Source organism: Typopeltis vanoorti, chromosome 4 (assembly GCF_054136105.1).
Source record: "Typopeltis vanoorti isolate ZY-2024b chromosome 4, IOZ_Tvanoo_1.0, whole genome shotgun sequence".
Classification (NCBI taxonomy): domain Eukaryota; kingdom Metazoa; phylum Arthropoda; class Arachnida; order Uropygi; family Thelyphonidae; genus Typopeltis; species Typopeltis vanoorti.
Genome location: NC_143552.1, coordinates 77,466,413 through 77,483,546, shown reverse-complemented (window position 1 = coordinate 77,483,546; position 17,134 = coordinate 77,466,413). Strand labels below are relative to the sequence as shown.

Here is a 17,134-nt window from a genome sequence, read left to right as displayed (position 1 = left end):
TCAACAAGTAGAGAAAAAAATCATTCCTACTGCCAATGATTTTCCACAAATTTTTAACATGCCTACCAGAACACACGAAACTTTAATCACTGTCCAAACACTCTAGACCTCTTCAACATAAATGACTAAGATAACTGTATCTTCTTTCAAGAGTTGTCTAACATCATCAAAATGTAATAAGAATGACAAGCAAGATGATCCTCATGATTTCTAAACCTCATTTCGTGAGGTTGGAATACTGTTTTAAGTCTATCAAAACATCACTAAAGCAATTCTTATTGATATGAAAACATTCATTCTCCACTGCACTCTGAGTTCTGTAATTATCTAAGCCTTAGTACTCCAAGAAGTATGTAAAGACCATACAAGAAGAGAAGAGTCAAGCATATCACAACTCGGTTTCATTGAAATTCCCAACTTTCTATTCTAGGTTTATACCAAAGCCTGAAATAGCTGCAGGCAAACTATCAACACATATAAAACTGATTTTACATCATTTCCAAATGGCAGTCATGCTTTCTGGTCATTTTAAAGTACTGTCATAACTTCTGTCCAACCCTGCTTTCACCTCCTCTTTTGTACTCTGATACTTTTGAACTTTTTCTGTTGAAAAAGTTCAAAAGAATTTTGTTTAAACTGGATACCAAAAAAGTATCAAGGTTGTGATGGCATATTTCTGATTGTTCAAAATGTTTGTGATCCAAAGTTTATTTACTTGTTCTTTCCCCAATACTCCACTGGCATCTATCCTACAGTCTGGAAATTAGCTCACATTAGACCATTTCCAAGGTCACAAATTTTTGTCATCAGATTACCATACCATTTGATATATGGTAGAGACTTTTAAGTTAATGAGAGGATTTTATCAGATTAAGCCAGACAGGATTATAAAAGGTTATATATTTTTGCCTTCTATAAAAGATTATAGAAGGCAAAAGATGAAGAACCAGAGGCCACCCTTAAACTTTTGTAAGAGTGTAGTGAAGAGGGGTACGAGGAATAGATTTTTTACATGGAGAATCGTGAGTGAATGGAATGCATTACTGAAATATGTTGTTAATGCAGGGAGTGTTAAAGATTTTAAGATTCAGTATAAGTATGTTGTCAGTTGAAGGAATCTCTAAGATAAGTATGCTGACTCCATGGAGGATATAATAATAATAATAATTACTCTCACTTTAATTCTTCCTAAAGTAAATTAATACTTAACTTCTATTCTACCTAGCAATCTCAACTAATAAATGATTGACAATATGGATTATGCTACTGGTGATGAAAAGGGGATCTCACTGCTTATGTCACCCATATTTGGAAAAATGCAATCTCAAGTGGTAATGATTGATATTTTTTAGATGTTCACTCATGTTTAGTAAAACAAAAGTTCTATCAATTAAGCTCCCATCATATGGTTTGTACTCAGACTTCTACAATTGAGTTGCCAGATTTCCTGGACACACTGTGTGATGGCGATTTCCCCCTCCCCTATTCTCAAGCTTTGCAACTAATGCTGGAAATTCTGCAAAGTTCTTTTGCACTTAATATTAACAATCCACAGTTTTGCTGATGACAGTAAAACATGCTCCTCTTTTGCATTTAACATACTTTTAACTGTACAAATCAACAAAACTTCCACAATATCCACTTCTACAAACCAATATCCTGATCTCCAAACCATTCTTCACCAAACGTTTCTCAATGCTAGTGGAATATAAACTTGTCATATTTTTCACAAAACACTTTTCTTAGATACTTTTGACAACGCACTCAAATCTCTGAACAACTTTTCTTAGAGTAACTTCCTGTCTTTCTAGACATAAATTTATTAAAAATATCACCTCGTCAGTATCCAAGAAATTAGGTTTCTCTTTGTTTAAAGCAATATTTGGCCTCTGAACAACTATTAACTCTATACAAATCACAAATTCAAACCAATGAATACAGGTCTCACATTTGGAGTGGAAGCCCTAAAAGATATCTGCTGAAACATTTCTTAAAGCATAAAATCTATACGTACTCAAATTCAGTTTTAACAAGATTGTTCTTTCTCCTATATTTCTTTTCATCAATAACACCGATGTTCTATAGGTTGGATTTATTGCACAGCAGCATACCACCCAAGAATGGTCACTAGCACCATGAGACCTTATTCCAACACCTATTCATAACTGATGTGTACTCATGACACTACCTAATCAAAAAAGAATAAAGTTATAAAAAAAAAAAAAAAAAGAATAAAGAATAAACAAATATACTGAGATTATTCAGATAAAAAAATAGATATTTTATCTGGCTATAACAATCACTAATTAGGTTATCACCATAGGCTTGCAGTTCTTTTGAAAACTTACTTGCCCACAAATACAAAGAAAATTGTGAATCAGAAGAGTGTGGGTTTCACTTAGATAATATATGTAGGAAACGATTTCTTTATTAGTTGAATGAAATCACTGAAACCATTGTAAATCTACTACTACTAATAAAGAAATCACTGAGTTCTTGTACCAAGTGTTGAGAAGACGATGAACAGAACATGGTCTAATGCATAAAGTTTTCACATAAAACTTAATACATTAGGACCATGTTGAATGAAGATATCATCCTATGGCTGGCACACCAGAGATAGTTGGCCAAGTGGATAGCATCTTTGCTCTCCCAACAACAAGATGTGGTTAGAATCCAAATGTAGCATAGACATTTGTGGATGTCTAAGTGGGAGGTGAATTTCATCATCCATTGAAGGCATGAAGTGACTTAAAAAATTTAGATGGCTTGTAGAAGATATACAGGGCTTGAAAAATTTTATGCTGACTCACCAGTCAGGTGTCAATCTCGGCAGAGTGTTCAATCATGGACCTGGCCAATTTAAATGTTTTTGTTAATGCTATGGCTAATTTTTTACCCCTGGTTAACTACCAATGTGGAATCCAATATGTCAATTACTAATATATTAGTGTGCTTATCAATTGATAAGACATGAAGAAAAAAACACATTTTTAGTGACTTGTGACATTTATTTATTAATGATACAACACCATTTTCATATACATTTTCAGTTCATCATCATCATCAAATTCCTGCCATGTACCCTCAAGGGGGTGTACAGGATATGATAGTACTACACGAAAAATTTACATCATTACTAACTTCCTATCTACAATTTTCCTCCAAATCAGTCTGTTACTTGTCAAGACTCCAACATTATTAGATCTTATATTTCTATCGTCTAAGGCACTTTGTACCGTATCAATCCACCTATATCTCGGTCTTCCTCTGGATCATCTTCCTGCCAACCTGGCAGAGAACACTTGTTTTGCTAATCTTTCCTTGCCCATTCTTAAACAGAACGGGCAAGGAAAGATAATCACCTAAGATTAGCTATGTTCACGTAATCTTGGATGCTGACAATGTAGTTCTTTACCAATATCCTCGTTTTTAATATGATATTGCTATTGATGCCACCTGTTCACGCCTCTAATCTTTCTCAGGACTCCCATATCTATGGTCTCTAGTCTTTGGTCAAGTGTTTTACTTCTGACCCAGCTCTCAGATCCATAAGTTAAAACTGGTTTGAACACTGCCTTGTATACAGCTAATTTAGTGTTCTGACTAATTTCTCTCTTATTCCATATGAATTTATTCAATTGACTTCCTACAATACCAGCTTTGTTGATTCTGTTGTCTATTTCCATATTTAATTTATCATCTTCACTAAAAATCTTGCCTTAGTAGCTGAAATGTTTTACTTCTTCCACAGGTTCTCCGTTCACAATCAAGTTGACATTTTCAAATGATTCTGCCTATTTTCATTGTCTTTATCTTTTTATTGCTGACCTTCATACCATATCTAGTTATTCAATTTAGTCAGAGAATCTTGCAGACTTGTAGTGGATTTATTTAGAAGTATAACATCGTCCACATAAAGCAAACAGCTGACATTAACATCTCCAATTTTGATATCATGTTTAATACCACTTTCCTTCATAATGTGATCCATATAATGAATAAGAGAGGGGATAATGTACATCCTTGTCTCACACCAGATTTAATATTAAACCATCTTCCTGTTACTTCCTTCAATTCTAACTGCTGACTTACAACTCAAATAAAGACTAAGTATTGCTTGATATAATGCCCCATTGATACTGCGTATTGAATAGCTTCTCTCTTAGCACCTTGTCATATGCCTTTTCCAAATCGACAAAACTTAAATACAGATCTTTGTTATATTCCCATGCTTTCTCGACTATTTGTCGTAAAGTGAAGATCTGATCCTGACAGCCTCTATTTGGCCTGAATCCAGCTTGTTCTTCACCAAGCTTTTCTTCCAAAATTCTTCTCAATCGTTTCTCAAGTACACTTACATAAATCTTACCAGAACACTCAGTAGGGAAATACCTCTGTAATTCTCACATTCAGTTTTATTTTCCTTTTTATATACGGGTACTAGGAGAGCTCAACTCCAATCATCGGGAATTCGTCCCTCTGTCCAGGCATTCTGAACTATTCAGTGCAGCCACTGTAAGACTTTTATACCACCATACTTCAGCATTTCTGGTTGAATATCATCTACTCCTGCTGCCTTTCCACATTTCAAGCCTTTGAAGGCTTTTTCTACTTCAAGTATGGATATGTATTCCTGACTGCGTGCCTGGTCAGTGTTTTTTACCACTGTGCTATCACTGCTTGTTTCACTTAGCAATTTTTCAAAGTAATTACTCCACACTTCAAGGATATCTTTTTCTCCCATTTTCATGTCACCTTTATCATCTCTAACTTCTTTTACAGCACTCTCTCCTCCATTCCTAAGCTTCTTCAACAACCTCCAGAATATCTTACCACCTTCTTGATATTTATTTTCTATGTTCTTGCCAAAGTCCTCGCATGACTTTTGTTTAGCCAGTTTTACACAGTGTTTGGCTTTCTTACATTTGTCTCTGTATTCTCTAAGAGCACATGCAGACTTATTTGCCAGGAACTTTTGATATGCTTTCTTCTTTTCCTTCACTGCTTCTTTAACTTTCTTTTTCTATCCTTGCAGACAACTTCACCACATACCTCTCTAGCTGAATCAATCAGGATTTTCTTCAAGGCTTACCACTGAATCTCCAAGGTTTGGTTCCTGTTCTCAAACTCTTTCATATTTTCTTGAATAATATTTGTGTATTTTAGTCTACAGTTTACATCTAAGAGCTGCTGAACTTTTATTTGCTTTAAAACTTTCTTACATGTTCTTCTTTTCAATATGAAATTCAGTTTTATCCTGCTCAAGACTAAATGGTGATCACTTCCAATTTCAAATCCTCTATACACACTGGTGTCCTGCACCAGGGAGAAAACATCACTATCAACAATAACAGTCAATGAGACTTTTCTTATTCCTAGCCTCTTCTCTCCATGTGAATTTGTGCACATTTTTATGTTGGAACATGGTGTTAGTAATAACCAGTCCATGTCCTGAGCAGAAATCCAACAGATATTTGCCATTATTATTAGCTTTGCTCTTTTCTCCAAATTTTCCCAAATATTTTTGTATATCTCACAATCATTTCCTACTCTGCTATTTAGATCCCCAACAAGGACCAACTTTTCCTTTTTCATTGTGTCTGTTGCTTTTTCTGAAGCCTCAAAAAATTCCTCCATCTACCTTAGGAACCTTCTGTGGGACCATGGGCACAAATGTCTCATTGTCCAGTTCCTCATTCTCAAATTTGCCCACATCACTCTACTTGAGACTGACTGCCATTCAAGAAGATTAGCCTCATATTTAGTGTTGAATACTATAGTTACTGCTTCTTTTCCTTGATTGTCATTGCCTGAATATAACATTTTGTATTTATTGCTAAGAAAACTGGTGAGAAAGATCTCACCAGTTTTTGTCTTTTTTGTTTCAGTCACCCCTATTACGTCGATCTGGTACTTATATAATATCTCAGCTAGCTCCGTTTCTTTGCCATTTGGGCTTCTTATGTTGATAGTACCGATCTTTAACTCTGGTGTGTAATGTATGTATTATATGTAAACAAATGTAAGTATCGTATGTAAATTTCAGTTTTACATACCAATTGTCTATGAAAATGGCACAAAAGAAATTGTATGACTATTTTCATACAATTTCTTTTGTGCCATTATAAACAAACATTTAGGCTAAAAACACTGCAAATCAACACAAAAACTCACAATAAAATGAAACCTTAAGTCTACATGTATTTTCTGAATTCTGATTGTCTCCACATTCAAAATTTAGTATAGTGTGTATGTGTGTGTGTGTGTATTAGAGCAAGAGAGAGATATACTAGGATTATTTATCATAAATAGTGAAAAATAGCAAGCTGTTATGTTCTCACGAAATGTTAATTTAAATATGAATTTTGGCAATTTTTGTGTGATAAGTTTATAAATACCCTTCAATCAGGCGGGAAAGACATCATCATAACATTTGAGACAGATCTGCAAGTCTGAGAACAGGGCAGCTGAGTTTAAGGGGAATGTTTTGAACACTGCATAAAAAACTGGCAAATTCTGAATTATCTTACCCTTTTATGATATGGTTCAATGTCAAAAACCAAAACTACTCAAAAATTAACCATTTTAAAAATGCAGCATTGCCCTTAAAAAAAAAAAAAAAGACACATCACACTGCCACTGTTAAATCAGTTGCAGAGTTTGGAATTACAGCCTACACAATTAAGCCATAAGCTGGAGGGTCAATGTAAGTGTGTGTACTCTCTGGGTGCAATGACTATTCAGAAAGATTAAAAACCTGAGTCTCTAGTTTTTTTATCCACAATCTTTAAGATGAAAGCCATTATAAAAGTTCTTTATTCTTAGGATTCAAACCAAAAGACCAATGGTCAACTGTTGAGAAAGATAAAAACATTCTATCACAGACAATTCAGTTTTCTTATTCTTCACAATTACCATTTCCTTTATGGCTTCTCAAGGGACAGAGGATGCCCAATAATAGTATTATTAAGAGAAAAAATAATACTTTGAAGAGGTCACGAACTCATCAAAGGAGGCCAGACTATTCACACCAGCTGTCATACCTGTTCTTGAATTAATTTACACTACTTGCACGCACATACACAACATCCAAGGGTAATCCATTCCAATCACGCACCATTCTATGAGAGAAAAATCTAGCTCTCACTCCCCATTTGACAGCATTCATTCTCAACTTCCCTTGCATCCTTTCCCCACCCTCCATAAAATGAAAAATTCCATCTACTGATATTCTGTATAACCCATTCAGAAGTTTGTAAGTCTCAATCGTATAACCCCTCTTTTTACTGTTTGCTAGTGTCTGTAACCAACCAACAAATTCTCGAGCTGTCTTCAAAATCAGTATTCCACAATTTTGGTATCATTTTTGATACTCTCCTTAGCCCTCTCTACACTGCATCAGAATCACATGGAAATCAGGAGACCAGATCTACATGCAATAAACCAAGTGATGTCTTATCATGGCCTTGTAAAGAGACAAAATGACTTCCTTATCTTAATATGTCAAAGTTCATTTCAGCATTGCAGTTATTCTCTATTTACAATCTTTGCAAATGACCCTTGAACTTCAACTTCCTATCTACTAAAACATCCCTAGTCAGATCAGTTTCTTCTAGCATAAATACCACCAATATGATATGACAGTGAATATCTAATCACATGACCCAATTGCATGACCTTACATTTATTAACACTGAAATGAGTCATTTTTATATGCCCACAATTCCAGCCAATTCAAATTATTCTACAAGTACTGCATATTCATTATGCTGATATAGAAGTATGCTAACAGCCTGATTAACCTATCTTTGCATCATTAGCAAACAGCTGTATGTCACATGTCAAATCATTCCCAATGTCATTAATATACAGATTGAATAAGAATGGACCAAGAACTGATCCTTGAGACACACCACTGGTTACCCAACCTGCAGAGATAAGAGTTGTCATTCCATTGTATAAAGCCTTGATTAGACCACCTGGACTACTGTGCTCAAATTTGGTCCCCAGGATTGAAGGGGATAAATGAACTATGGAAAGAGTGCAAAGGTGGATAACAAAGATGATATCAGGACTGCACAATGTTAGTTATGAGGATAGGTTGAGGGAATGTGGACTGCAGAGTTTGGTAGATAGAAGGAGAAGTAATATAATTGAGAGTTTTAAATTGCTGTTAGGTAGTTACAAGGTTGACACTGGGGAGTTCTTTTGTTTGGTGGAATAGGGGGAGGGAGAACAAGAATGAGGGACTGCCACTGAATGTTACAAAAGGAAGTTGTGAGCAAGAGAGGAAGGAGTGGTTTCTTTGCACTGAGGTTGGTTGAACCATGAAATGCATTGCCTGATAGCGTTGAGAACATGAATGGTCAATGCATTCAAGGAGTGGTATGATAGACTGTGTTTTCTAGGGTGGGCCTCCCACGATGAGTCTTGTGACTCCATGAGTCTTGAATCATGATGATAATAATAATAATTATTATCCAAACATTGATAGCTTGTGAAATCACATCAGAAGAATGAAACTGAATTTACTGAGCTGTTGTGAGACAACTCCCTCAAGCAGCATGTCACAGAAAGCACTCATGGTCAAAGAGTGTTAGATCAGAGGCGATTTCAGTGAAAAATGTAACTACTTCCAGTTGGTAAGATCATGTGGTATTCACATGGGAAGTGGTTAAGTTTATGAATGTTCCATTGAGAAAAGGTTACATGCTGAACTATAAAGCAGGAAGTTAAGACCACCTGAGAAATATGCTGGGTTCTGTTCCATGGTATCAGCTATTGGATGGGAAGGATATCAACAATGAAGTGTTTAAAAATATTTATTAGAAAGTATCCCTAGAATTCAAAGAATAAATAGAGTAGGAGTGAAATAGATGTGTAATATCATTAAGAAAGTGCTTCGTAAGAAAAATATTATGTGGAAGGAATACTGTGTTTATGACAATGATATCAGTTGTGATAATTATAAGAAGCAAAGGCAGAAGAGTCACAAGTGTTGTGCAGAAAGCTAAATGTGAGTACGAAAAGAAACTGGCTCTGCAAGTTAAAGACAACTAAAAAAATTCTATTGTTATGCTGCAAGTAAAACAATGAATGAATTTGAAAGAATAAGGCTACTGAATGTAGATGGTATGCAGGTGACTGATGCAGAAGAGCATGTTCAACTAATGAGTAGCCATTTTGCTAAAAGCTATCAACCTGGTATATGCAACATTGAATTCATTGCTACTTCTTCAATGTACGAAGAAAAGTGTGTGAGGAGGAAGTATCAGAGCTGTTGCACACACACACACTGAATAAGAATTCTGCATAGGAACTGATGGGATATCAACACAGATGCTAAAAGAGTGTTCAACTGAACTGGCTATTACTTTTCCTAGGCCATATAATTTGACTCTCAGAACAGGAAAGATTCCCCAGGAGTGGAAAGAATGTATGGTAATCTCACAATTATAGTTTCATTACTAGTTTTCTATCAACAATTCAGACTCTTGGTATTGTGTCAAAGGAAGCTACAGCTGAAACTAAAAGAGTGTTCAACTGAACTGGCTATTCCTTTTCCCAGGCCATATAATTTGACTCTCAGAACTGGGAAGATTCCACAGGAGTGGAAAGAATGTATGGTAATCTCAGTATCACAATTATAGTTTCATGATAGACTAGTTTTCTATCAACAATTTAGACTCTTGGTACTGTGTCAAAGGAAACTACAGCAAACTGTTCACTTTTCAATAATAGTACTTTTTAGTTGTTTGTGTGTTTGGTCATATATACATTGTCCAAAATCCAGAATCCTAAGAATTTTGGATCTATAGCCATAGAAGATATAATAGAGCTGTGTAATGAAACAAATGAAATAATTTAAGTTTTTATTGAAATCTTAAACAGCAGTAGCAAAATAGACCACTTAAACCAAATCCAAACTTAAGGCACTAAAAAAATATTTTTGATTCATCCTATAATCATAATTGATTATCTTATTATTATAAATAACAGTTTTCCAATATAAGGTTTTAAGGATTCCACAATGGGCATTTGAGAACTGCTGATTTAAAATTACTAACATTTTAACTTAGAACAAAACTATTATACCTTAAATTTTGGCTGACTTTCAAGTGCTTTTGCTATTGCCTTAGCAGCATCAATCCCTACTGTATTCCCTTCAAGTTTCAAACACGTCATATCTGAACAAGACTTGATAGCTTTCACAACTTCTTCAGCTTAAAAAATAAAAAACATGATAATTAATTTTAATATATATATATAAAATTACTGATATATCAATCCACGCACAAAAAATTTAAAATTTTATATATATCAGCTTTGGATGTGGACAGATATACTGCAAATCGAGCAACTTCCACTTAACTACTTGTAAAACCTTTATGTGAGTGCTGTGCAATCACAAGCTGTATATAACACCAACCTGGGCATTATCTAAAATAAATTCACAACAATAAAGTATTTTTTAATTCTTAATTGGTGGCATATAGATTTTTTTATAAGCGGACAAGATATGTCCACTTATAAAAGAAGAAAAATGGTAAAAAATGATCAGTATATTACCTTTAATAAAAAGTATCTTTATCCACTCAGCATAACATAACATGACAGCAATCATTAAAAAATGTGAAGAAATATAACTGAATTGAACAAAACACACACACATAGTATTTAAACATTTAACGGCTACATGATTTTCAATTTTTCTAAATTGGTAATCCACGTGCAAGTTGGAAAAGGGGGAAAACTTCAACAAATTGTTTTTATTCTGTGTAGCATATCTGTCTTTAAGTCTAAACAACATATTTGGCAAAACAGCAAAGCTAGACTGATTGAAACTTGGGTGTAAAGTAATTTGACAGTAATTTTTTCTTTAATTTTATTATCAGAAGAACATAAAAGGCTAATAAATTATATTTATTACACTAATTAGCTTAGTCAACATTTCACTGATATCTTTCCAAAAGCTTTTTCAACTGAAGATGAGTTAGTCGATCCCATTTGGAGATAGCAGGGTTTTCCTCTTGGAAATTCAGGTTTTTCATCCCACATATAGACAAATCATTCTTCAGAACACACACAATTTACAGACAAAAAAAATACTGTTGATAGTGATGATGGGCAATAGATGGTGTTGATGGTAAGAGTAGTGTCATTTTAGGAGAACTGAGTAGTAGTGGAGAGGGGTAGATGTATTTAGCGAGGCCGAGTAGAGTGTCCTCATGAGATGAGTCCTCGGACTCTATGGAGGTGTCAAGTAATGATAATAATAATAATATCTTTCCTAAAACACTATGTAAACATATAAAACAATATAAAATATAAAACACAATAGCCACAGTAATAAACTTTCATGAAAGTAGAAATATTTTTGTACTGAAAATAACAGTACATCATCATCAGTGTAGGGAAACAAGCAAATCAAAGAATGGAAATACAAGGGGTACATACAACAATTGGTTTATCAATTAAAAATGGTTGCTGCATGCTAGAAATTATTAATAAATAACATTAAAATATTAAAAATAATTTTTTATTTTGAAATAAAATGTGAATCTCCCAAACTTTTTGGGGGGGGGGGGGGGAATAATCATTCCAATTCAAGTTAGGCCAGCATAAAAGGGTTTGAGGACACTTTCTTAGAAAAGACATTCATATTTAAAACTATTTCTGTAGAAAAGATGAACTTCATCCCACAGGAATACTCACTTTAGTGTTAATACTATGCTGTGCCAGACCGGACTCTTGAGGTTTCATTTATTCATTGTACTATTGATGTTCATTAGCTCTCCCCCCTCCACACACACACACACACACACACAGAATGGCCTGCCTGCAAGTATATCAAATTACACTCTCTAATAAATACCAGCTAAAGACAAAGAGAACAGTTTGTCTTTGATAGATGGTAATAGATGAGCAATTTTGTTGATAAGGAAATATGCAGGATTAAGGTGATACTTCTTCAAAATTCTACTAATAGGTTCAGAGATAACAGAAATATAAGGAATTGGAACCCTCCAGTCTGTCAAAGAATCCTTTTGGAACAAAGGGTTGGAACATAAACAAAATAAATAAATACAATCAGCTAACACCTTTTATTCCCATATAGGGTGTAGGTGAGGCCGTTTTAGCCCTATCTAACTTTCCAAGACTGAGGGAGCAGTTCAATCTCCACCAGTAGCCATGGCTATCACTAATAACACATGCCATATTGTGAAGAGAGGTAGGTGACAAGTGCTGCCATCTCATGGTCCCTAATCTTAACATTATATTTACTGTTTGAAAATAGTGTTGGTTCTACGGTCAATTCTCTTGAGTTTTAAGGGATGAAAAAACGAATTTCTAGGAGAAAAAAAAATCATTCACCAGTTCCAGAGATTGACTGGCCAAAAAAGGCTCATTAAAAGTAACTCGAAATGAACTTACAATGCTGTGGAAGGCACAAGCCACTTCCACTGAGCTACATATACATTTGTGTTGGAACATAAGCATCAATTATCTGTTAGATTTGAACAAAAAGAAACTGGCTCTGCAAGTTAAAGACAACACAAAAAATTGTCTTTAACTTCTCACTATCAAAATTTTATTCCATTAAAATTTTGATAGTGAGAAGTTCTTGTTGTTGGCAGATAAATTCTTTTTATGAATGTATCTGCCAGGAAAGGTCAATATCCAATAAACACTGGTTAGGTTAACAAAGTACCAGGGGCTGTTCAAGTAAGGATGTCCAAGAATGGTAAACTACCAGCATTTTCTTTTCCCAGGGTGAATTGAATGCATGGGTAAAGGCTACTGATGCAATGTAATAAAGTGGTAAATCCATTTTCAGAATGAGGGCAAACAACAAAAACAATTGATGTAACAGAACCAAAAAGAGGGTTGGTGATGAATGGATGAGAACAAGGTATCTTTCAGATGGTTCAAAAAATAGTTCAAAGGTGGGGAAAGGACTACCCATGACCTTCAATCTATTTATATATTTTGTTTCTCCATCTGAACTATCCTGATTGTATTTGTAGTTAGTGGGATAGAATTTGAAGGACACAGTATTCTCAGGACAGAGTGAAAAGAATTACTGCTACAGACTAGAGGATGCAAAAATGATGTGGATGGCATGCATTGGCAAATAATCTCAATGAGTGGCAGGCAAGTAATTATTATGGCAGACTTCAACTGTGGAATGCATAAGGAACAAAGGCTGGTGCAACTGGGAGGTGACATCCAAGTAGTTTGTAGGGAATACAGAGAACTGACCAGGACTTCTGACCTAATGTCCAATCCTCACCTTCTCATGGTGAACCTTGTTAGGGTATCCACCTAGAACTAAACAAACAGGGATGGGTTGGTAATTTGGGATTTAGACAACCAAACTGTTTTTTATTGATTTAAACCATAATGCAAATGATTGAACAATATGACAGAATTTCATGCCAGCTTGGACATTGACCAATCCAAATCCCAGAAATAGTGGTCAAGGTAATAAAAAAATTGGAACTCCAAAATCAGCAGATAGAAATGGAATAATATACGGGTGAGGGAGACAACATGATTTTGTGAAAGGTAAGTATACTTCAGTAATTTATTTATAATACAGTGACAGCTGAGTTGGATAAAGGTGATGGCCACACTGTGATACTGGCAGACTTTAGAAAAGCTTTTCACAGGCCATATAGAATTCTGATAAATGAATTGCAGCAAATGGGGATGGATATGGAGTTAGTGATGTGGATAAGAGGGTGGTTGATGGGTAGATACCAAACAGCATCTGCCCATCAGATGATGTGACTAGGGGCATGTGAAAGGGCTCTGTACTTTGGCCACTGCTATTTAATTTATACATTAATGATATAGGAAATGATCTGAGGAAATATCAGTTTGCTGATGATGCAAAATTGGGTAGAGCGACTGTCAGGTAATGTTAAAATTTTGCAGGATGATTTAAACAGACTGGCAGTATGGTCAAAGAACAACAACAAATGTCCATTTAATGTAACAAAGTGTATACATTTATGCAATTTAGGGTGAAACAGATTGCCAGCACACCAAATTGATGGAACAACTGTACTTCAAGAAACTGATATTTGAAGGTGTTGATGGATAGGAAGTTGAAGTTCAGAGGGTATATTGCAAAAGTGGATAAAACAGCTCATTGGATTACTTAGTTACTGAAGATCACTAACCAGCAGAGATTAAGGAGGTTATTACACCTGTTTATAAGGCTTTGATAAGACCCCCCCCTCCATCTGGACTACTGTGCATAGATCTAGTTATCTGGATTTCTTGGAGATGAGGAAGAGGTGGAAAGGATCCACAGGAAGTGACCAAGATGCTGTCATGTCTATGGAATGCTCCTTATAAGGACGTGGAAGATTTGGGGTAACAGAAACTGGTCGATAAGTGGATAAGGAGTGATATAATTGAGACATTAAAATTACTTAAAGGTTTTTAAAGGATTGATAAAGAGGAAATTTTTTGAACAGGATTGGTGGGGAAAGAACTAGAGATCCTCTCTTGAAGTAAGCAAGGGTGTGGTTAGCAAAGGTCTGAGGACAATTTTTTTTTTTTTGCTTGGAGGGTATTGAATGAGTGGAACATGTCAGTGTCTGTTGTGGGTGTCAAGTCAGTGAATGAGAAAGCAAAGTATGATAGGCATTGCTTGAATTGGATAGTGCCTGGCATGTTTAGGGCTTCTCCCGATAAATCTTTACTCCATAGAGTTGTCTGTGCAATGATAATAAGAAGAAGAAGAAAAAGGAAGAAAGTATGTGTAGAGGCTTAAGTGCTGTGAGGACATCATGTTGGAGGCTTAATGGAAGACAATGCCATCACCTCCATTAAGGTGATGGCATTGTCTTGGACACCACCCACAGGGTCTCTTGGAAGAAAACCACCATGCTCCACCACAGCAAATTCAAGAAAGAGAGACTATTCTTAGAAGCAGCAGCAGCTCTCAGAAATCAAGAAATCAGAAAGCTTCCAAAGATTTGGGAAACACTCATCACCAGAGGTCCCACCTTACATTCTAGGCCACCTACAACCACCCTTAGAGGGTGCTCCACCTAGATAGGACTTTAGTGTCACCCACGTGGTTGGGCTTAGTATTGTATAATATTTGTGTTTATGTTACATTAGTTGTTTTTGTAATCCCCGAAGATGTCCTAGTGACTAGGACGAAATATAGGAAGTATTAAACCTATGTTAATCCTTTCTGAGTGCTGTATACATTCCATTAAGCCTCCAACATGAAGAAGAAGAAAGGTGAGAAAAAGAGATGCTGAATGTCAAATCAGCAGGAAAACAACCCAGAAGAAATCCAAGATCTAGGTGGGTTAATGTTGCTAGAAGTGTCATAGACCAAAATATAATTTTTGACTATACTGAAGTTCATTTAAATATCAGATTCATTTTATTATTATTACATGACCTCCAAGGACTCATCATCAATAACAATTTGGAGGGAAATTGTTGCCAGGAGGTTAATAATAATGTAAATATTTCATGTAGTACTATCATAGTATCCTGCACACCCTTAGTGGGTACATATCAGGAGCCAGATGAGTTTGTTTTTTTTTTAATTTAAATAAATGTCTAAATCTTACATGTATGTAAGGATTAGACATTTCTTTTAGACAATGTCACATAACTGTACTGTGTGACATTGGCTCAAAAGCCTAATCACTCAGTTGATAGGTAGCTCATATTAGCATGTGAGAAACAGAGCTGAGAATGATGGAGAATATATGGAATCAATATTAAAGGGATGGCATAGTACTGTAATGCAATATAACTTTTTAAGTTAATATTTTTTTAAAAACGAAAAGAATTCTTGTGTTGCAAGAATAACTGATAATTCTATTTAAAAACTGAACTGTAGATATATTCTCAACTAATCAAACTGTAAGTTTGATTTCTTGGGGGAAGGCCTCTTAAGAAATGGTATAGTTCCACCATGTGCAAGAAATTAGTATTTCATTATATGTAATAAATCGCCATTCAAAGTATACATAATTCAAAAAAATTTTTAAACTGCAGAGATATTTACATTTTACTTTACAATTCCAAACGCTTGGTGAGAAACATTCTGATAGAAGGAAAAAACCATGGTCAATAAGAAACAAAATTCATTTTAATTTTAAAAATTATATTTTAAAATTCGCATTTGGGTATTTTGATAAATACCGGATATGACCATGAAAAGAAACAAAAATGTTTGTCTGTCTAATATCACTACAGAAACAGAAAACAAAATTACCATCTGCTTCTGTATTCAATTTTAAGGATTTCCCGGCAAAAGATACCTCACGTTGTTCATCTTCAACTGTCGCTTCTGCTAACTTTTCAACGACTGAATCAATAGATTCATCAGCCATTATGTTACAAATATATACAGAACTTTTTTTTACCTGATTAAGTAATAAATTAAATTACTATTAGAAGTGAAATATATTGGCAAGATTAAAAAAATACCAACAATAAAGCTATAAAACACACACAAACCATCACTAACAACACATTACTCCCATAACATGAACATTCGCCCTCTGAAGAAACTTGCCTTTGGTTCTTGATTAAAAAAATAAATAAATAAAATAAAATAAAACAAAATAAATAATGCTGTTAGATTCACAGAAGAAAAACCTATAGGTTAATCCTTAGTCACTAATAATAGGAACTTTTATTGCCCTTTCTTCAGTGGATTCCTGGATTAATAATGTCAGTCAATCTCTCTCTCTCTCTCTCTCTCTCTCAAAAACTGAGGTTGTAAAAAAACAACTCAGAAAAATCGCCTCTAGAATTCACACGATTTCAGAGAGTAATACTAGTTAAGATTAGTAACACAATATGGTAATATGGATTAGTAACACAATATGGAATTGTGTTACTAATCTTAATCTACACGGAATTGTGAAGGCTAAAGCCATATATCTATCGATGTATGTTTCATATGTTGAGGCTAGAGAGTGTCACCTTCGGATAATGAAAAGCAGTGAATTTATTTATATTTAAATATTTCTAAAAATTTCCATCAACCATGACATCAGTCATTATTTTAAAGAAAGAGCACAAAGATTATTTTCATCTTAGCAATAGTTATTGCAATAAATCAACTATAATAATAAAG

At 34.7% G+C, this 17,134-nt stretch overlaps 1 protein-coding gene across 1 annotated transcript in view; it reads right to left on the bottom strand.

The window, feature by feature from the left end:
* The window catches only part of LOC150107426 (ran GTPase-activating protein 1-like), a 295,507-nt gene extending 278,981 nt beyond the window's left edge, over nt 1–16,526 (bottom strand). The window contains exons 1-2 of the mRNA XM_090391286.1: nt 16,265–16,526; nt 10,099–10,226 (exon numbers count right to left, since the gene is read on the bottom strand). Of these exons, the coding sequence (XP_090247412.1) occupies nt 10,099–10,226; nt 16,265–16,382 (246 nt within the window). The 5' untranslated portion in view covers nt 16,383–16,526. The remainder of the gene's footprint in view (nt 1–10,098; nt 10,227–16,264) is intronic.
* Between the last annotated feature and the right edge of the window lie 608 nt (nt 16,527–17,134).